At 46.8% G+C, this 22,658-nt stretch overlaps 1 protein-coding gene across 2 annotated transcripts in view; it reads left to right on the top strand.

Moving 5' to 3' along the window:
* The window catches only part of LOC147630508 (Nucleic acid-binding, OB-fold-like protein), a 76,545-nt gene that overhangs the window by 22,892 nt on the left and 30,995 nt on the right, over window positions 1-22,658 (top strand). For both annotated transcript variants that reach the window (XM_086810393.1, XM_086810394.1), the window contains exon 2: window positions 3,452-5,535. In XM_086810393.1, the coding sequence (XP_086666519.1) occupies window positions 3,452-5,535 (2,084 nt within the window). The remainder of the gene's footprint in view (window positions 1-3,451; window positions 5,536-22,658) is intronic.

The raw sequence follows: 22,658 nt of genomic DNA on the forward strand, positions 1-22,658 counted from the left end.
GGTGCTTGTGGAAGCATGCTTATGAACTGATTGATTGCGATTAGTGTCTAATTAGAGACCTAAACCCATGCACAAACTGCTTCTTCCTTAATGTTCAACCCACACTAGAGAGAGATGACCTAATCTACCATGTATTGCTAACATGAAATATATACAATGCTCAATGGTAGCACTCCTCTTGAGTTCTCAGTGACTCAATGATGGCTGACCGATCAATGAATGAATATAGCTAAGGCCTAGACTCCTATTTATAGTGTCTAATGTTGGTCAATTGGCTACCAACTCTACCAACCTCAACAATAATTTTCAACTAAGTATTTTCACACAACAACCCAATAACTTTGCCATTACCTCCACAGAGATTTGGGGTGAGTATGCAGCATCCCTGTACACAGCACCAGGACAGCCGCCCCTGCCAGACCCATCGGAGCCATGCCCAAAGACATGTGATTTCTTTACTGCTGAGATGGTAAGGAAAGCTATTGACAGGATGAGGTCTGGGAGAGCATATGATCATGATGGTTTGGTAGCAGAGCACTTTATTCATGCTAGAGATATGCTTGCAGAGCTTATTGCTATGATGTTTGACCGAGCCATCTGTGAGGGTTTTCCTGAGACTTGGAATATGTCCACGACCTATCAAGTTCCATGCTTCCTGGGAATTATCGTACCATCATGATTGGTCACACATTGGCTAGATTATATGCATCTATTCTTGAGCAGGAGTTGAGTAGATGGGCAGAGAGAGAGGGCATACGTGCATCAGGGCAGGCAGGGTTCAGGAGAGGTTCTCTACTCTTGACCATATCTTGACACTCAGAGCTATTATTGAGGAGGGCAGATTATATGGCAGGAGGATTTATTGTTGCTTTGTGGATTTCCGCAAAGCTTTTGACACAGTACCGAGAGCCAAACTGATGCGCAGACTACAGGAGATGGGAGTGCCCACAGAGCTTATTTGGGGAATCATGGCTTTATACAGGACCGTTGTGGGGCAGGTACGTACTACTCAGGGTATATCTGAGATGGTTCACTCCACTATTGGGGTGAAACAGGGCTGCCCCCTTTCTCCCACCTTATTTGGGATGTATGTGGATGAGGTTTCGAACTATGTAGAGCGGGAGGGTGACAGAGGAGCACAGCTAGCAGGGACATGGATTCTGCTGTTATTGTATGATGCTGATGATATTGTGCTGATCTTAGATTCTCCAGAGGGGATGCAGCGTCATTTGGATGCATTGCACACGTTTGCACAGGACAGTGGATTGTCTGTTAACCTTGGTAAAACCAAGGTGATGGTGTTTAACACCACAGCACAGTGGGTTAGGAGGTCAGTACCCACCTTTATATATGGTCAGGAGACAGTGGAGTATATAGATGCATATACTTACCTTTTTAGTGGCCCACTATTTTCCTTGAGGAGAGCAGCAGAGACCAGATTGACGAGAGCTTATGCAGCATTGGGGAGACTAGAGAGAATGTGTTCACAGGTTCAGTTTCAGTAACCTCGAACAAAGCTTTGGCTCTTTGAAACTTTGGTCACTTCAGCCATGCTGTATGGAGTGGAGATATGGGGACCCTTAGTGCATCACCACAGCAAGGCCTCCATACCACATGATATTATCCATGCAGAGATGGCTGCCCCCCCATTGGTAGTAGAGGCACTCACTCGATGAGTCTCCTTTATACATAGCACTTGGGCTCTCCCTAGAGACAGATATGCTCGCTTAGCCCTGGAGTCTTCACGACAATTGGCATCACAGGGAGACGGATCATGTTGGTATGCACAGATGACAGCTTGGTTCCAACTACATGGCTTTAGTATGGACAGGCTACCTCCATTTCAGTACTCCCTGGATGCACCCTCCCTCTCTCTCACACGGCCAAAGATTACCAGACTTATCAGGCAGGACTTGACTCAGCTGGACACTAGGAGGACATGGATACAGCCGACACACGAGCTTGGTACGAAGATGGCTTTCTATAGAGATCATCTTCTCCAGCTCACGGAGGATGGGTTTGTGATTAGACCCAGCTACATGGATACTCATCTTTCTCATGGGGTACGGTGTGCTATTGGTCAGATGCGCACATCCTCACACCAGCTAGAGATTGAGACTGGTAGATTCAGAGGAGTACAGCTGAGGCCAGGATTTGTCAGTTGTGCCAGATGGAGCCAGAGACAGAGTTACATTACATATGTCACTGTCCTATATATTATGAGATACGAGTCCGTTCTCACTGCCTGTTCAGAGAGGGTTTCCGACCACTTTCTAGAGTCATGAGATACCAGGATCAGAGATGCCTCGGATTATACTTGCTGGAGCTGCGTAGACATAGAGAGGGTCTCTTGAGAGGGAGGGGATCAGAAAGGGAGAGACACCTACAGAGGCAGATTACAGACTTCTTTCGACCAGAGATTGAGCAGTCAAGCCAGTAGGCATTGCAGCTAGCCCCAGAGTATAGCCGCACCAGAGGTACACTAATTGATCGGGCTATAGAGCTGGGGCGGTCCAGGCGCCCCAAGATGAGAGGCCCATCCCAACACCGACGGAGACTACAACAAAGGATCAGGACCATACTAGCACGGCATGGGAGATGTCCAGTCAGAGTACTCACCATGGAGGACATTGAGGATATCCGCCATCGACCGATGAGAGACATCTTTGGATAGTGATGTATATGATGCTTACCTTTGTTGCTGGAGTTTCCCTTCCCAAATGTTATCCATTAGGAGCTCCTAGTATCTTACTTTTCCTTATAGTTGTTGTTTCAGTTTCAGTTAGTTGTTTAGTTGTTTTAGCTTTTCTTACACAGACACTGTATCAGATCCACCAATTGTTGTAACCTTTTTGGTCTCATAGGTCATTTTGGCCTTTTGAGGACGTTAATATATCATTTCATTTTCTCTCTCGAGCTTTATCACATCTCTCTCTCTCTCTTCCCATGCACTTACCATGGCTATCCTCCACCATCCACCATAGCCTCCATCCTGGCAGCATGAATGCTAACAGAGGAGCTGTACCTGATATACTCCTCCTCCTTTCCTCTTAGTGGCTAATCCAAGGACTGTGCTCCCCCTAAACCAATGTCCATCACAAGATATTTTGACAATCTGCAGGCTGCACCTTGCTGAATGCTAATTTGAAAGGCACTTTTGAGGAAGGCAAACTCCTTTTTTTTGAGAGTTACTTATGTACACTGACCCACACCCATGGACGGGTCCTCCCCTGCCCCTGTATGATGTTGCCTCCAGCTGCACAGAGAGACTCAAAACCTGGACCATGCCTTTGGGACTCTGAGCCTCTACCAACAGCGGTGGACTGACAAAATTAGAAAGATAAGAAAGGTTTGGTCAAGAAGTAATCTTACCCCCTTTTTTTGTAGAAAATGATTGCTTCAAGGCATGTGGTCAACAGCTCAATGTACTTACATATTTGTTGTTTGGCAGGTTGTTAGGAGGAAGATGGATCCTGGTGCAACATACATAGGGATCGAAAAACAAGCAAAGAGAGGGAAAGAGTCCATGAGCAAAGCTGATTATGGAATAAAGATAGAGAGCCCAAAAAGGGCTGCTGTGAATAATGATACAAGGCAGAGTGATTCTACATCGGCTTCAGGTCTTCCTAGTCTTGCATCTCCTCCAGTGAGACAAAAAAGTCCTTCTATTAACTTTCCCGAGACAGCCAAGGTAGGAGCAAGGGTGGCACCACAACATGAAACACAGGAAATATTGGATGAGTCTTTGCTTCGGAAACCATCCCTCAGTCAAAGTTCAACAGCTGGGGTGGTTACTGCGTTGCCAACAGAGGCTTTCACATCACATGCAATGGTTAGCAAGAAAAGGCACGGCTCTGAGTCAGCAAAAGAAAGGAGCATAGATCATGAAATGTTGCGCAGGCCCTCCATGATAAAAGAGAACAAAGGAAGTTCACTTGATTCAAATAATCCAATAAAGGAGAGTAGCTCAGTTTTTTATTCAAAAGCTGTTACTTCAGGTTCTGTAGGCATCAGACCAAATACAGAAAAATCCTCATCTCAGAGGTCTCAACCAGAAGTTTCAACTGTCTCAAAGGGCAATGAGTCCATGGAAGCATCCAAGCGTGAATTCCAACGCTTGCTAGATGAGTCCTTCAACCCTTCATCTTCCAGTCTTCCCAATCTTGCATCGCCCCCAGCGAGACAAAACAACTCACTTGGCATATCACTTCAAACAACTCAGAAAGAAACTAGGGTAAAGTTATCATCCCCTGAAAGGCCACACCTTGGTACAGTTAAAAAGGCCCTTGTTTTGCAACCAGGGAGTGATCAACCAAGTGATGAGGTTGCCCCGTCACCAATGCTACAGGCTGAAGGGTTAACTGATTCTCAGGATGATGAGTCTTTTCAGGTATCGAAGCTTAAGTTTTTGCATATGCTAGATGCACAGTCTGGTCTTCCTCACCTTGCCTCTCCTCCATCAAGACACAAAGGGTCACTTGGTACATTTTCTCAGCCAGCTCGGGCAGGAACTAGGGCAACTTGGTCATCCATCAAAAGCCTTACTGATGAAGTTGTGGATGAGTCTTTGCTTCGAAAACCTACTCTGAATCAAACTCAAACAGGCAATATGGCCACAGTGTCACCAACAGAATCCAAGACATCAGCTGTGTCTTTAATCAAGAAAATTCAGAGCTTCGAAACTGCAGATGAAAGTATTGATGATGATCTGTTGCGCAGGCCCGAGATGATAAAGGCTAACACAGAGATATATGTAAAAACAAGAAACGTAAATGATGTTTTACCGCAGAATGGGATTAATATGAATGAAGAAAAAGCCTTTTTACCAACGTCACAAGCAGAAGTGTTGCTTGCAACTCAGGACAATGTCATCAGAGGAGAGTTACTTGTAGGAGACCTTAACGAACAGAGTGTCCAAACTGACTCCTCACAGATGTTTGATTTTGAAAAATCAGTGCAAATGACAGCAGGATCAAGTGTTAGGCAGGATAAACCATTCACCACTGTCTTCCAAGGGAGGTCGGTGATAGAAAGGCCGCCTTTGGAAGTGAAGTCATCTTTGGATACTGAAAGACCAGCTCAACCCCATCTGAAGCTTTCACGACCCAAACCTTCCAATGATTTGGATAGTTCAAGTCAAATGAGCAAAAAAATGTCCAATGTAGCTCAAGCAGGTGGGGTGCAAGATGTAGATCGCAGCCCAGGAATCAAGGGTGTGAAAGCTCCAGCTTTGAAAAAGCCAGTCAGAGTTTCATCGTTAGATGATGCCGAGGCAAATGCATCCGAAGTTAGCAATGTGCCATCAAACACTTCACAAGAACCAGAGTCCGATTCTGTGCTTTCTCAGCAATCAAATGTTGAATCTGCAGTAGAAAAGGAAAACAGGCTTGACAAGTTGGACATTGCCGCTGATTCAAGTACCCTGCAAACAGAACATGAAGTAAAGGAGGCATCAGAAACTCAAATGCTTACTGAACCAATCAGTGTGGCAAACTTATTGTCACAGCAAACCCTTTCAGAAGGGGATCAAAAGAAGTAAGCTGCCTTATACATTTTGACTTTTTAAGTGTCTTATTTTCTCATTTCCAATGGGAGAGCGGATTGGAATTGACAGTGACTTGCCTCTTAGAAGTCCAAGTCTTCTCAAATAATAGGAAGTTCTTCTCTTCTTCCTTCTTATTCTTTGCCTCTTCTAGGTTGATGTAATATAGGTATGTATATTTGTGTATAAACACGCACATGCGTGTACGTACGTACGCACGCACATATACGCATACACACATACGCACATACACATATACGTGCGTGTGTACTTACGTACGCACGCACACACATATACGCATACACATACGCACATACACATACATGTATACGTATATAATCTATGTACACACATACTTTTTTTTTGTGAAACCACTGTCTAATTAATTACTCAAGGTATGGTACAAGCGTAGCTGTCCATGAGGAAGGACAAGCTAGAAACATTGGAAAAACACATCTAATTGCCTAGTAGTGATCTCACCCAAGGCATAAGAGTCCTGGAGAGATTCACGCTAAGAGCGTCTAAAATAAGTATAGGTATCAACTAATCGGTTGGTAAAGACTCGCTGATTTCTATCGTGCCAGAGAGTCCATAATGCCCAGAATCTTGTCCATGCAAGAAACTGTGAGTAGTCTGATAATTCATTGCAATGTCTACCAAAAAGCCTGAATTGCTTGGAAAAAGGATGCCGAGGAAAACGTGTCTTCAAATATGCAGAAAGCCTATCAAGAAGAGCTCGAGAAGATGGACAGTGCCAAAGAAAATGAGGTATTTGCATCTATAACATCCTGCACATATCGAATACCTTTGGTGGATAGAAAATAAGCCTTTTGAGGTTCCAATAATGCTAGTGCTTCCTCAAACACTCTGCTCCAGTGTATACTTTCCAAAGCCAGAGAGTTTCCAATGTCGGCATTCCTGCCAGATCAATGCAAGTGTGAGAGGATTCCTGCCTGATAGTGTGAGATGGGCACCTTTCTATCTACCTGTGAGATTTGGTGTGTGTGGAGCTTGGACCTGTTTTGGGACAGTGGGAGGTGTGCTTCAAATTGTTCTAATTGCTTAAAGGTGTTATCAATACATGGTCATACTCTTCTTTAAATCTGGCCCTTGAGGCGGCTGCAAGTGAGAAGCATGTCCATGTGGCACTCACATGGGTGATGCATGTGACATCTCTGTAACTACTCCCTAATTTCTCGGGATTATCCATGGACATGGGTGTTGGACACTACATGTAGCCATGGTATGTTTATGGTTAAGCTTCCCATGTATGTGTATACCAGCTGTATCTACGAGACCTTGGTTGCAAAGAAGCATGTTAGGCATTTGATGGATCTTGGAGAACCAAATGTAATACATAGAGCTATGGACATTTGATGGATCTTGGAGAGCCAAATGCCATAGCCTTTGTAAATTTCAAGTACATGTAAATAGATGGGGTTTCTTTCAAAATATGTGTTTTAGATGCATACATTTATGTGCACGGCTTATTTTATTTGTGTCTACTGTTTTGTTTGCCTGGACAATGCCTGGATTTCATTGCATGTGAAGCTCATGGATTTGGGTACGCTTGGATTGCACCCATGGGCTAGTATGCTGCATAATCTGTCTTCAGTTAACTTGTAATGATGGATTTGTACAGGAATAGCAGATATTTGAAGGCAATCCACTCTTATGCTGGTTTTCTATCTCCATGCATGCATGCATGGTAGTTCAATTATTTATGGTTGGTGATCTTCTCCATAGACACAGGGAGTCCTTAGTGAGATCTAGATCAGTTGTACTTGCTCAAGGACCAGCACAGAGAGCTCTCACCGACTTCTTCCATACCAGCACTCTGAGGGCCGATCCACCCATCCTACTCAAAACACAGGCTAGTGCAGGAGCTCGGCCGAGAGGTGTGACACTCGACAGAGCCACTGAGTTATGCAAAGCTCGATGCCCCAGACCCCATGGCCCTCGCCCACGGCCACGCCACCACAGGAGGATCCAGGCCATCATAACCCATCATCGCAAGACCTTCTCGCGCCAGCTCAGTTTTACCACCTTGAGCACCATGTCACAGCGGCCCATGAAGGATGTATTAGGGTGATATGAGAGCTCTCTGCTCATGTGCCTAGATCAGATTTTATAGTTCTAGATTTTTGTTATCTTTCTTTATTACTATTTTGTACCAAGGATGATGTACCTCATGGATATGATATAACCTTTTGGTCTCATAGGTCATTTTGGCCTTTTGAAGACGTTAATACAAATTTCTTTCTTTCTTTCTTTCTCCATGATGGGAAACCCCCATGCATGCGACTTGCATAGCCAGAAACCCCCATGCATGCCCCATGCAAACACTCTCCACATGTTGATCCAAAAGTCATGCACAAATCACTCTACCACAATTTTTCATGAGCAACACTCTCCATCCCTTTTCTTCTTCTTGGCACCTCCTTCTAGGCTGATTTCAGCTCTATAAATACTGATTTCCAGCCTTTGTTCAGCACACTAATTGGCCTTTGAAGTTTGTGCATTTCTCTACCCAGTGCACCTGTTGCAAAGTACTTTCCCAACCATATTTTATTGTTCTCTCTCCAAAAACACTAAGAAGATAGCTGAATTCTGATTTTCAAAATAGAAGTTTTTCTCTCTCCAAAAACACTAAGAAGCTGGCTGAATTCTGATTTTCAGAATAGAAGTCTCCATTCAAGATTGCAAAAGAAGAAGACTTTTCCCAAAGAGTAAAAGCTTAACTTCTCGCTGAAGCTCCCGCTCTCCCCCCTTGCTCGTGCTTCTGTCTGCACACCCCTCAACCTGCCCGCCCTCGCGCCTTCCCCCCTCCGCCTGCCCTCGGGTTTGCGCCGCCCCCCCCTCCGCCTGGTTTTCCTGCGCTGAAGCGCCCCCCTCCCCTGCACTTCGTCTTCGCGCCCCCCCCTCCCGTAGCTCTTCGCCTTCGCGCACACCCCCCCTCCCCCCCCCCCCCCCCCCCCCCCGGGTTCTGTCTTCGCCATCTCTCCCCCCCCCCCCCTCCCCTTCTTTCTGGTTTTCTCCGCCCCCAGGGGTTATTATTTTTTTTTACCTTTCGCCTTCCCCCTCCTTCGTGTGCAGCTCGGTTCTTGCAGGTTCTCCGTATCCGCTCCGCCTTCGACACAGCTTCAGACTCTGATGGAGGTTCCTCCCGCCCCACCTTAGAGGGACTCATCAGCAGCCCCCTCGCCCGCCCCTGAGGACACCCCCATCAGGCTTTCTCTTTCGCCGGAAGAGGAAGCGAGCCTCGCCGCAGAGGTGGAACGCCTTCAGGCACATTCCACCATCTGCCGTATAGTCGGCACTCGCCCCAGTAGAGGGGAGATCCAGGATCTTCTCCAGGCCTGCCTTCTTGCAGATGTGGGCAAGATCCTGGACGTTCAGCTACTGGGCCGTGGACATTACCAGATCGAGTTCGAGACCGCCCAGAGCGTGGCCAAGGTCCTAGCCATGAGTCCCCTTGACATCAGGGGTGCTCGGGCTTTCTTCAGACCTTGGCAGCATGGCTTTGACCCAGCAGCGGCCGAGGAGGGAGAGCGCCTTTTCCATGTTACAGTTTGCTTCCCTGGACTCCGCCGGGAGTACCTTCCGCTCCTTCCTAGGCTGGGAGCATTGGTGGGTTCGGTGCTAGAGACTGGCCCCATAGCAGCTTCAGTGGTGGCCAGAGCAGCTGGGCTACCTTCGGTCAGAGTTTTGGTGTCTGACATCTCCTCGCTTCCAAAGGTCATTCAGCTACCTTGGATAGGGGGGGGGATGGATTGATCAGAGAGTGGAGTTCTCGGGGCTCCCGAACCAGTGCTTTATTTGCAGGCAGGTCGGTCATCTGGCCAAGGCCTGCCCTCGTAGGAGACCCCGACCTTCACCGCAGCGGCAGGCCCCTGATGGCCCGCCCACAGATGTGGCTCGGCAGGCAGCCTCCGGGACACCTACTCAGGCCACAGAGACCTCGGAGTGGCAGCCTGGACAGGGGCGCCATCGATGGAGACAGCCACAGCAGCACGCCCAGAGACCGCTGCAGCAGCAGCCACTGTCTCAGCATCACTGGGTTCCCGTGGTGAGGAACAGCTTTGCTCCCCTCCAGGAGGAGACCCCTGCGACGAGTGAGGACCAAGAGATGCCAGCACCCCCTCCTTCACCCCCCCCACCCCCATCCCCCCCTACCGCCTCGCTTCCACCTTCGCCGCCTCTCGTCCCCGCTCCGATTTCGGCAGCGGCTCCTTCTCCACCTCCCTTGCCCCCTCCTCCTCCCCCCCCGCCCGCCTCAGCTCCCCGGGAGGCCCTGGCAGTCCCCTGGCGTTCACCTGCAGTCAGGAGGGCTCTGAGCACCGATCTTGTTCGAGCACCGCAGAGGAGACTTACCATGCCAATTCGGGCTTCACGGATATCATCTATCCGCAGTCGGCTGAGTCGCCTCGGCACTAGACAGCGCTCGGAGGCTTTTGATTACTCCTTCACACGGCTTTTTGGAGCAAAGGGCCCCCATGAGCCAGCACCCATCTGAGTTCATGTAGTGATACCTCCGGCCCGCGGGGAGGAGGCACTTGATTCAACGGTGGCCTTCTCGTTCCCTCTCTGTGGCCCATGTGACCTGGAGTGGACTCTGGAGCTCACTCTTAGCACCTTGAAGACTTAGGCAGTTGAGTTTTCTCACCATGTGATCGATCTGGAGGTGACAGATGTGATAGGCCGACTATGGGAGTTGGCTTATTTTTTCTTGGATCCCGGGAGTGTGGACGCCTCAGGGATTTGTCATTTGGTCGTTCGCATAGTGGCAGACTTAGCACGCGACCTTGGATATGTATGTATACACGAGGTTGCTCTATCTGAGCGGAAGGCAGTCGCCATGGGTCAGAGCCACTGGCGCCTGATCCGTGATTCTTGCAGTACACCGGGTGGGCAGATTCGCAGCCGCTCGGATGGGGACTACTCTCCATCCAAGCTGCTTGCGAAGGCCTGCCGTACGGCTGAGACAGCATCCACCTCAGCAGGTCATCCATGAGGATCATCTCATGGAATGTACAGGGCCTTGGCGGAGCACATTTTATACGCTATCGTGGTTGCTTGAGGCAGGAGCTTCAGAGATGCCTGGTTGGTGGCAGCATTGATATTTTGATGATGCAGGAGCACCACTTGGGTGAGCAGGATCCGGAGATATGGTTCGGTGATGCCTGGTAGATGGGACACCTTTTGGTCTGCAGGGTTTGGTCCTTTGGGTGGACAGGGAGGAGTATGCATGGTCATTGCAGATGTATGGCGGCAGGCCATTGTGGATCGAGGGATCATTGTGCCTGGTAGAGCACAGTATGTCATTCTGAGGATGCATGATGAGCTATTGGGCATGCTCAACGTCTATGCGCCCAACCATGCTAGTGCCAGAGTGGAGTTCTGGACCCAGGTTACGGATGCATTGCCAGAGGCCGCACATTGGTGTGTCGGGGGTGACTTCAACATGCTTGAGGACCCGGCCGATAGGGTGGGAGGCAGTCATGTTACAGTGCACGGCACGGAGCTTGCAGCTTGGGAGCGATTTTGCATGTCACTGAGGATCACTGATGCATGGCAGCATGGGGCCTTCTCCCGCTCTCAGGACAGTCTTAGTTTCTCTCAGTCGGATCGCCGGCAGGGAGGGACTAATCTATCACGGATTGATCGCTTTTATGTGGGCGACTGGTTAGGGGAGCGAGGGGGCTCCGTGGGCATTCTCGCTAGCACCTCATTTTCAGATCATGCGCCAGTTATTTTGACACTTGAGGAGAGGACACGGGAGTCCAGCTTGCAGTTGAGGATCCTAGAGAGGGTACTTACAGATCCTAGTCTCGCAGAGGACATTGAGAGGATCTGGCATGATAGTCAGTGCTCTAACCCGGATGCAGCAGGCCAGTGTGCCCAGGGACTCATGGAGCTTAGCTCTTTTCTGCACGGTGCAGCTTTGACACAGCTGGGAGAGATTCGCGAGCAGGAGCAGCGGCTGAAGAGCTCTCACCTGTGGTTGCCATAGCAATATGCAACCTGTCAATGCCTGACTCCCTGCAAAATGTGCAAACACTACACCAAAAGCACACCAAGTGCTCACAGTTGTTCTCCCAAGCTTTATCTCCCACTGCGGAAGTACAAATGCAACTTTTCTCCCACTGTATGTGATGAAAACACCAAAATCTGGTTGCTGCAGATTTTGGACAGCACCTTAAATGTGCTCTATTGCCCTTCCAAAGTACTGTACAACAGTACCAATTGCTCACAAATGATGTACCAAACCTGTACCGGCAAGTACAGCAGCTGTAAATGAACCTTTTGCTCACTCAAATCAATGTGCAGCCATGCCAAAACTTGCACAAAGCTGTGCCAAATCTGTACCAGCAGGTACAGTAGCAATAAATGCTATCCTGGCTGTCCAAATGAGTGAAAATCAGACTTTTACAGTCCCGAACACTGCATACAACAGTCCCGAACAGAAATTGGGCAAAAGCCCCTTGACTGCAAGCTGATTTCTGAGGATTCAAGGCATAAAATTGTTGCCTGCTGCTTTGCCGAGCTCAACAAGCATAAAATCTTGAAAAGCCCCTTGATTTAAGATCAATTGCTGATCATACATGGTACATTGACGCACATGAAGGCATCCAGAGTCTTTGCGATGCTTCCCCCTGGCCACATATACATCCAATACATGAAAGCCCCTTGATTTACAGGCACATTGAGTGCTTGTAAGGCATCAACACATTATCCACCGCATCAAATGCGATTGCCTGCATGCAAATCAACCAAATCGGCACAAAAGCCCCTTGATTTGCACTGCAATTTGCTGCAATTTTGCCCGAATGTGTGCAAATGAGTGAAAATCAGACTTTTACAGTCCCGAACACTGCATACAACAGTCCCGAACAGAAATTGGGCAAAAGCCCCTTGACTGCAAGCTGATTTCTGAGGATTCAAGGCATAAAATTGTTGCCTGCTGCTTTGCCGAGCTCAACAAGCATAAAATCTTGAAAAGCCCCTTGATTTAAGATCAATTGCTGATCATACATGGTACATTGACGCACATGAAGGCATCCAGAGTCTTTGCGATGCTTCCCCCTGGCCACATATACATCCAATACATGAAAGCCCCTTGATTTACAGGCACATTGAGTGCTTGTAAGGCATCAACACATTATCCACCGCATCAAATGCGATTGCCTGCATGCAAATCAACCAAATCGGCACAAAAGCCCCTTGATTTGCACTGCAATTTGCTGCAATTTTGCCCGAATGTGTGATTTCTCACATCATACAGCATGTATGAGTGCTTAATTGCACAAGTACATCAAAAGCCCCAAATTTCGACATCCAATTTCCTGCAAATTGATCCTGATTGTGACCAATTTCCTGCAAATTGATCCTGATTGTGACCAATGTCACCCAATTTTGCCAATTTTGCTCAGAAGTTGAGCAATTCGGCACCTGTACCTGCTCAATTGATGATTGTACCTGCTCAATTGCAAGTCCCAAAAAAAAAATTGAAGCAAGATACCTTGTAATTTCTGAATTTTGTTGCAGGAAAGGGGGGTGTGCTGAATTTGGTGCTGCTGCAGAAATCTGATGCTGTTGTTGCAGAAGGGGGGTGATGAAGCTGCTGTAGCTATATTAGTGCAGATTTTTCAGAAGAAGATGAGATGCTCTGATTTTCTGAAGGAGAGCATCGCTTGCCCCGAAGTTGTAGAAGAAGGGCTCCCACGCCCACAGCAGCAGCAGCAGCCCAATTGGAGTTCAGACAAGTCGATCGAGCGAAAGGGGTATGAGCTACACACAGAGCTGCGGGCGTAGGAAAAAAAATACATAAAAACGATGCTGGCTCTGGCGATGAGCTGTGGAGCTGAGGAGCGAAGGGCCAGCGCTACACGTCGCCACGCTGCCTTTGCCGCCTCCGCCTGGTTGCTGTAGGCGCCTGACACGCCAGTTAACGTTCCTGCCTACACTCTTTGCCTTGTGGACCAGCAAAGCGACCAAAGCTTGTGCGTGAGGTGTCGCAGAGCGCTCTCTGTTCTGATTGAAGAGCCTTGACCTCCTTGCGCAGCAGCTTAGCCCCTGCGACCAAAATGCCTGTTCGCCTGCGGGTAGTCGCTCACGCCCAGCTAGTTGAAAGTTCGCCCCCTTCCTGGTGCGCCACCCAACGCTTGAAAGCTAGCCGTCTAGCTTCAATGTTCTATGCTGGCCACCCTGTAGCCGTCTAGCTTCACTGTTCTATGCTGGCCGAAGATGCTATCTGTAAGCACCTGCTCCACAGCCTGAAATGCAGCCTGAGATGCTATCAAGAGGGAGGGAATGACCATAGCTCTGATACCAGTTGAATGGGAGAGTTAGGGTTAGAGATTCATGTGGGAGACATACACAGAGAGAACAAGGGAGAGAGAGAGAGAGAGAGAGAGTTCTGGGGATAAGTCAACTCATGGAAGATGAGTGTGTGACTCCCCTATCACACATGTATATTGCACTAGTACACATAGTGCACTTAGTACATTAAAAGTACTAAGTGTACTATGTACTATAACTTATGGGCTTGTACACACTATAAGGGTGGGCATAGTGCCTTTACCCCAACACATAGAAATCACACACTTTTTTTTTTAGTAAAACCAGTATATAGAAATCACACACACACACACACACACACACACACACACACACACTTTTCTTTTAGTGATTCTTATATTACCAATGGGAAACCTCATTGTGAGGTGAAAACCCATAAACAAAACATCATGATACAACTGAGGCCCCTATATAGGGGCCAGGGATTTGACTGCCTAGAAGCAGTCAAAGAAGGCCATGTATTGCTGGTCGTCTATTTGTTGCAAGTTTCAGCTCTCATGTAGAGACTGTCTCAACAAGCGTTAGAAGTAGGTGTATTGATCCAAAGGAATGTGTCCAAAATGCGTCTGATTTCTATTTTGCCATATTGTCCACAGTGCCCAAGAAGTAGTCCACGCGATGAATACTCTGAAGTTGGTATATGGTTGTGGAATCCACGCAAAAGCTAGAATGTCTTCCCAAATTGAGCTCTCGGGAATTGCATGCGAAGATGCCCTGACAGTTGTTCAAGAGGGCATGAGAGAAATCACAATATCATAGCAAATGAGGCATTGTCTCATTGCGTAGCATGCAACGGTGACATCTTGCCATAGCGATGTGCCTCTTTTCTAAGAATACACCGACAGGCAGAACTCCCACAATGCATCTCCAAAGGAATAGTCTTTCTTTCAGTGGCAAACCATTTTTTCATATGCTCCTCAAACAACCACCCACCATCTATCTGTTTTGTGCATTGTCCAAAGTGCATTAGCATGATCTGCGATCCAAGGAACAAGTAGTTTGATATAGACCCTTTTAGCTGTTAGTTCATGTAACCCTGTAGCTTGAGGTGGAGCGACCCGCCAGTGCTTCAAATGCTCCTCATGGGCGCTGGCCGAAGAGGCTGTAAGAGGGTGCGTATGAGATGCCATAGAGGCCTGTAGTGCATGTCTAACCCATTCATCTGGCGTGGTACTGGGAAGGAGATAACATAGCCTTCATCATTGACCACATCTGCCACGAAATGTACACCCTTTGGTGACAGGAAGAAATCTTTCCATGGCTTCAAGAAGGCCTAACTGAGCACGAAACAACATACTCCAATGTATGATTTTCAGCTGCATGGTGTTTCCAACCTCGGGTGATCTTCCATGGCATTCTAGTTTCTATGTCAGCAATTTCTAGTCCATGAGTAGCCTAGAGCTGTAGGGGCAGCCTGGGATTTTTCCTGTAAAGTGCCTGAAAACCACCTCCCAGTAGTATGTGGTCCATGCACCAAATGTGGCGGACTTCAAAGTGGTGCACATGGCTGCTAACATCTGTGCCCATAGCTGTTTTTGAGCTGCAAAATCAGTGAGCAAAGTGTCTTTCCTCGCAATAACATGAGTATGAAGGTTGAGAATGTTGACGTCCCCATGATTTCTTGGCGTACATAGCTTGTCCTTTCGCAACAATCTGAGGCCTTTAGTATTGTGCTTAGTTTTCTAAAGTCTCTCTAGTATAGCAGACATGTACTCATCCAAGTGCTTCTTTGGCCAAGCAAGCAACGGCAAGAAGAACTATATATATGCAATGAGAATGGACTGCACAATATGGAGTCTAACATGTAAGGCCCATGTGGGCAACTTCCAATACTGCAATTTAGCATTTATTCTTTGCAAAACCCAATCAGCCTGGAGTTTGAACGACGTGTGCCATGCAAGTGGGTAACCCAATGTCTAACCAACTGATTGGAGGGAACAAGAGCCCCTGGCCACAAGACACTGTGCCAAGCTTGTGGCTTGAGAGGGATAAGCTTGGATTTACGGAAATTAATTCGCAATCCTACAGCTGTACCAAACATATCCAAGGCATCTATTACAACATGGAGATCATGAGGATCATCTTGTGGCATGATAAGCTTGGGCCACAAAATGCTTGCCAGATGGCAATTGAAGACCACGAAGTGCACCTTGCCGAGTAAGATGATCCATGTATAGAAGCAGATGATGAGTTGCTATGGCATATAATAAGGCACTCAAAGGGCATTTTTGACGCATGGACTTACCCAAAGACCACGATTGAGAGAGTTCACCATCAAGAATACATGATGCCTCACTGCCTTGATACAACCAAAACACAAGATTGGACATCTTAATTCCGAACCCCATCTTGCACATGGTCTCCGCAATAAAATCCCATTGCACTGTGTGAAAGGCCTTCTCTATGTCCACTTGCAAAATAAACACATCTTGTTTTGTATATTTGCATATTTTGCACTGTGTAGACATCCGTTTTATGTCTACGCGGGACAGAACCATATTGTGCCTTGTGTAAGCCTGCATAAAGTACCCCTTTTACCATGTTGACCAACATTTTGGTGACCAATTTGTATACAACGGGCATTAGGGTTATTGGCCACCAATCCGCGAAGGTCTCACACAGGCTCTTTTTTGGGAGAAGTTTTACAAGCCTTCTCCATGATTTGGGCATTTTCCAAGTACGCCGAGCATTATTTATCATGAAAAGCAAGGCATGTTTGAGGTCATCCTAGAAGTACAAGAAGAATTCCATAGTTAAACTATTCCAACCTGGAGATTTCCAATTGCAATTCTTCCTCCGTGAAGCATTGTTCCATATAGAGTGCCTCTTCTTGTGATACTTTGTGTCAAACATGAGAGAGAAACTAATCCCTGGCTGCCCAAACTTGTGCATTCGTAGGGCTTGTAGTAGCAAAGGCATGCGCATAGCGGGGGACACATTCATCAGCCAATTGTTGTTTGGAACATGTCCAAGTTTGCGTTGAGGTCTTGACGCATTTATGTTAGAATTTATGCATCTCAATGTATTTGGGTTGTACCATTTATTTGATATTTTATGTAACTTTCTCCTATTTATTTGTCTTGTGCCAGTCGGCCATCCCTAGAGGAAGTTGGCTAGCTCACACATGGACTATATAAGGAGTTCCCCCATTATTCACTAAATCATCCACTTCCCTTGCACAAGTTCAACATCTCTTGTTAGCCTATTGCCATTGTAAAGCTTCAAGCTCATATAAAAGGTGGCACGACCCTATGTTTTTCTTTGGACATTATGCAGGTGTGCACGGGGACATGGTGGACAATGTGAATGGCATCGGTTTGGAAGTCAAAAAGGACTCAAGGTTTTAAAAAAGGTCTTTTTTTTCACAACCCCATGTGGGGGGAGGGGACAAAAGATTTTAAAAACCTTTAAAAACATTATAATTGGAGAGAGAAGGTTGGCTGATTGGCTGCTGTGCTACAGAAAACACAGGCGCTGAACCTTCCTCTCTCTCTTTGCTTTTTGGAGGGAGAAGACCAGTTGGCTGCTGGACAGAGGTGCACAAGTATGCTGGTCCTCCTTGCAACAGGGCATGTTTTGAGACTGTTTATGGGCTGTTTTTGCTTGGCTGCAAGTACACATGTTTCTTGGCATGGGAGCGACGCAAGCTCTCATGGGTGCATACCCATGGAGCAGATTGCTTTCTTCTTGCTTCGAAGGAACAGAGGGACCTGCAGTTTTAGGCTTACCTATGTAACACAGTTGTGGGGCAGAAATACAGCCAGACATATTCAATAAGAGCTCCCTCTTTTGTTTGTGTGTTGTGTTGGCACTACATTTGAGTATGTGCCAAGAATGTTTTCACGTGGAAACAGGACATGGGTTCCATGCTAGGCCAAACCAGATGTTTAATGGGGAAACAGGTCACCCGATGTTTGCTGAAACAGGTCTTTGTTTCATGTGGAAACATGTTTTTGGGTTTCTCCAGGAGATAGGTCACATGTAGGCAGAGGGTACAGGAATGGACACATGTTTGGTACAGCCTTGTTGCTGATTGGACAGGGGTTCGGGAATCCATGACTGAGATGGATAGTACCCTTGGAAGGTAGAGAGGGTTGGTACAGGTGTGTCGACTGTATGGTATGCTTTGGTGTGATGCGAGTTCTCTTTTGGGAGACAGTTTGGGAGTTGTTGTGATGCAGAAGCATTGGATGTGTCAGGGTGTGATGCTGTTCATAGGGTGAGAGGCTATGCATGGTTGTGGCAGCCCTGATCATGGGAGAAAGCTTTTGTATGCAGGACTCAACGTGAGAGAGTCTTTCGGTGTGAACAATGGCTGGACTTGTTTGTGGATGCCAAGTGGACAAGAAGCCATGATGCAGGGTCTTTGCAGGCTTCAAGGGTTCTATTGTGACGGCTGAGTTTCCAACCTTATTGTAATCAAATCTCTCTTATAATCAATTAAAGAAATACCGCAAGGGGTGTCACTGCGTTTTGGGTCCAATCGGTGTCCGTGTACTGTTTGCAAGAGCACTCTAGCTCCCCCTATTTGTTTTCCTTTTCTTGGTCCTCAAAGGTATTGAAGTGTTTTGTGTGCAAGTTTGTTTTTGCACCGCCCTCTGGTTTTGTCTGAAGGCCGAGGCCGGTTTACAAAAGGTTATGTTGTCCACAAGCTCTCTCTACTCTCTCTCGTCTTGTTTATGCTTCCGCCTGTGCATTCTCCAACATGGTATCAGAGCTCGGCCTATGTGGTCCTGGGCGATCCTAACCTCTGTTTGATCGAGGTGCTTGGATTGAAGGAGGGTGTTGGAGGTGGCAATTCTCGTAGCTACTCTCGGGTTATCGCATGACTAGAAGTTGTGGTGTATTATCCCATATGCAAGAGCATGGGAAGTCGAAGAGCCATATATAGGGTGTGGTGGCACCTTGTCATAGATATCTCCTCCGGCCAGGTTTTTGGGGGAGAGCAACAGCTAGGAGATGGGAGCCTAGCCAACCGGTGTTGCTCAGTGCCCTAGGGTGGTGTGCATTTTCTCCTACAGTGGCAAGCCGGCTAGGTACTTGGCTGCGTTTTCTTCTACAGAGGCAAGCGTTAGAGTTTTGGCTGCAAATTCTGCTTTGGCATCCGTTGTTGGTGAGTTTCTTACATGTGGAGTTGCCAGACAAGTGGTTGTACATCTCCTTCCTCCACGAGTCCCTACCCTTCCGCTAGGAGTTTCCCGGCAGTTTCTTGGACTGTTTTGCTGCTGTCCAGCCTCCTCCTCTCTCAGGTTTGAGAGGGGGCTGATTGGTTCTGGAGCCTTGATTCGTTGGAAAGCACTTGAGAGAAGTGTTTGAGAGCTGAGATCTGTGTTTCTTATTGCTGTTGGATATGGCTCCCCCCTGTACGAACAAGGATGACAAGTTGAAAGGACCCAACTATACCCATTGGAAGCTTTAGATGCGGATCTGGTTCATCCACAAGGGTTTGTGGGATATTGTTCAAGGCACTAAGAGGAAGCCTGAGCGTCCTCAAAACCCTAGGAGGTGGACACAGGATAGGAGGATGAATTTGCTGCGGAATTACAAGACTAGGAGAATTGGGACTCGAAGGTGCAAGACAAGACCAAGGGCAAGGCTTCATCTCAAAGAAAAGGCAAAGACATAACAAAGGATAGTGATATAGATTCTAGTACCACTTCTAGAGCTCACAGGGCCCTCCCGGCTCAGGAGATCCCAGATGGTGTACTTCTCTAGTACACATACAGTTTTCGCCCATGCGCTTCCAGCCAGAGGAGGCTTGTGGGTGGGAGAGGGGGCTGATTGCAGCTCCACTTACTGGTGCATGGGGACCGTGATTCGGAGTTTCAAGCATTAGACATCTGGCAAGAAACGGTTATCTTTTGTATAGCAGAGATTATGTACTGGATCTGTTCCGAGTTCATTGTTCGAGGCTCTTGGGACGCGATGTGTTCCGTCCACTGTTGGGGATTATGGGCGCGGTGTGTTCAACACCTCATCATCTTCTTGGAGTTCACTACACACTTGTGTGGGAATTCGTGGCCAAGCATAGTTCCTTGTTGTTCGTGGTGGCATTTTGTTTTGAGGAAACAGGTTGGTGGATGCTCTAAGAGGTGATTCCAATATTCGCGATGTTGGAGGGTCCATGGTTGCATCTTCATGGACTTATCGTCTTCCGACTCTTGCACACTATGAGCTGCAGAGGGGGTGTTAGAATTTATGCATCTTAGTGTATTTGGGTTGTACCATTTATTTGGTATTTTATGTAATTTTCTCCTATTTATTTGTCTTGTGCCAGTTGGCGAGCTCACACATGGACTATATAAGGAGTTCCCCCATTATTCACTAAATCATCCACTTCCCTTGCACAAGTTCAACATCTCTTGCTAGCCTATTGCCATTGTAAAGCTTCAAGCTAATATAAAAGGTGATCTTGTCCACAATCTCTCGTCTTGTTTATGCTTCTGCGTGTGCATTCTCTAATAGTTTAATGGTTTTTTTGCCTTTCAAAGTGTAAGCTTTTGAAGAAATCCTTTGAAGAGCATCCCTTATCCTTGAATGGCCATTGCTTGGCTTTGACTTGCCATTTTTCTAGCTTACGTGTGTCATTTTCAGCAAGAACATGTTTTGCATTCTATAAATTCTCCTCTTTAGACACCGAAAGATTCCTCAGGTAAGCAAGCTCCGCTAAAGCCTGACAAGTTGCTTTTGCATTATGGACCCTCTGTTTTTCCTCATGCATATAATGATGAGTTGGACCCTTTGAACAAAATGATACCAGGCCACATCCGTACTTTCCAGCATTTGCAACTTTAGTAGTGTAATCACCTCTTTGACCAAGTTATGGAAAATGTCATGCAAGAGGTAATGGTTATTGATTAGAAGTGGACGACGACGGTATAGAGGACGATCATCTAATTGCAGTTCGAAGTATAGCCCCATCCATTGTGGTACATGATCAGATAACTCTTGTGAGTGATCCACCCAAATTTTGCATATAAAATCATCATACTGATGTGCATGTAATAAATACCATCTTTCCAGGCGGGCTCTATATCGAGAAAAAGCGTGGTGGTGGAAAGTGAAGCCGGACACCCTAGGGCACATGTGAGTCCACAAATCAACAGCCTATAAAGCGTATATCATTGCATTCCAACGGAACCTCTCAAAAGCTAGCATATGCGAATGTCTTGAGGAGTTATCCCCTTGCTGAGGGGCATTGTTAAAATCCCCACACGAGAAAGCATTATGCAGCCAAGGGTAATCACAAATCTCCGTCCATAACGTTGCTCTCTTGGCCAAAGCAGTTGGCGCATAAAGAGCTGCAAACTCATACATGTCAGCATTTATCAGACATTGAACCACCAACCAATGACCATCCAGCTCATTATGCACTAGAACCGGTTGTAACTCATGTTTGACCAACAAGACAACTCTTGAATAGGTGCCTAGTCCTACATAAAAGATGCCATGGCCCATAACCAGCAAAGTGACCTACTTGCCCTACGAACTCATTTTGATTGTGTTCTTGCAAGCAAACTATATCCGGTTTTGTCATATTTACATAGCACCAGAAATGCCTCCATTTATTTACATCACAGAGGCCATTGACATTGTATGTAAAGCATTTAAGAGGGACTACTATGAGAAATATGTACAGGAAAATAGATGACACGGCCTTCTCAGGCAGCTGCCATTTGCATGTGTTCCCCATTATCATTATGTAACATATTTTCTTGCATTGCATCTTCATGTGCCTACATTAGTAATTCCATCTCTTGCACTTCCATAAGAGTCTACGCTGCAAGGCCCAGTTTCTTGCTGGCAATGGCGGTTGCCTGTGCTGGTCTTTTAGGTGTTTGCCAACATTATTTGTTGACTTTTCTTTTCCCTTTTCTTTGCCTTTTTGCGTAGCTTGTGAATAGGATACATTTGCATTTGCAACAGATGAGGTTGTTTTTTTTGCTTTATCGATTTGCCCATTGTGAGATAGGAGGTGCTTGAACTTTCACGTTGATGTTTAGTGTTGATTGTGGGACCGCAACAGGTGGTGGAGGATGCAACACTCTGGGACATTGAGTGGCTATATGACCAATTTTACCTCACGTGTAGCATGCACCAACAAGTACACCACATTTCAACATATAGTAAGCTTCACCCATATGAACCTCGTCTACTTCCACTGCAATGGCGCGCACACACACACGCACACGCACACGCAAACTTGATGACACATGGCACACTTATCCTATCCTCTCATAAGAGGGTGGTCACACACATTGAGCCCCGAATTCCCAACAAACCGCGAAGGTGGAGATGCCTAATATACCTTCAATTGTCATGGTGGTTTGGACTCTAGATTGCATCATGTTGTGAGAGGTTTTTTGAGCCCTAAGAAGTCATGACATAAACAAGCTTAGGGGAGAAACAACAGGTCGTAGGAAGAGTGTGATGTACATAAACCAGCCTAGAATGTAGTGTGTAGTCGACTTAGTATAGAAGCAGTGTAATAGACTGAGATCAAGGCCATACGCATGCTAAACAGAGTGGTTGTATAAGCGAAGGAATGCAGGGAGAGATCTAAATGAGAAAAAAAGAAAGCCATACACAAGTGGTGTTTTCATGTTTAGAAAGGAAGAAGAACGTCTTTTGTTGGTGGAATGAAACGGTTTTTTTGGGCTAAGGAGCGCGTAGAATGCCAGAGGAGAAGAGAAGAGAAGAGCAAGCATTCTCCCATTGAAGAGGGTAAGCAATGTGAGAAGGTTTGAGCTGGACC

This window comes from Cibotium barometz, chromosome 16, assembly GCF_041138505.1.
Source record: "Cibotium barometz isolate CiBa-2024 chromosome 16, ASM4113850v1, whole genome shotgun sequence".
Lineage (NCBI taxonomy): Eukaryota > Viridiplantae > Streptophyta > Polypodiopsida > Cyatheales > Cibotiaceae > Cibotium > Cibotium barometz.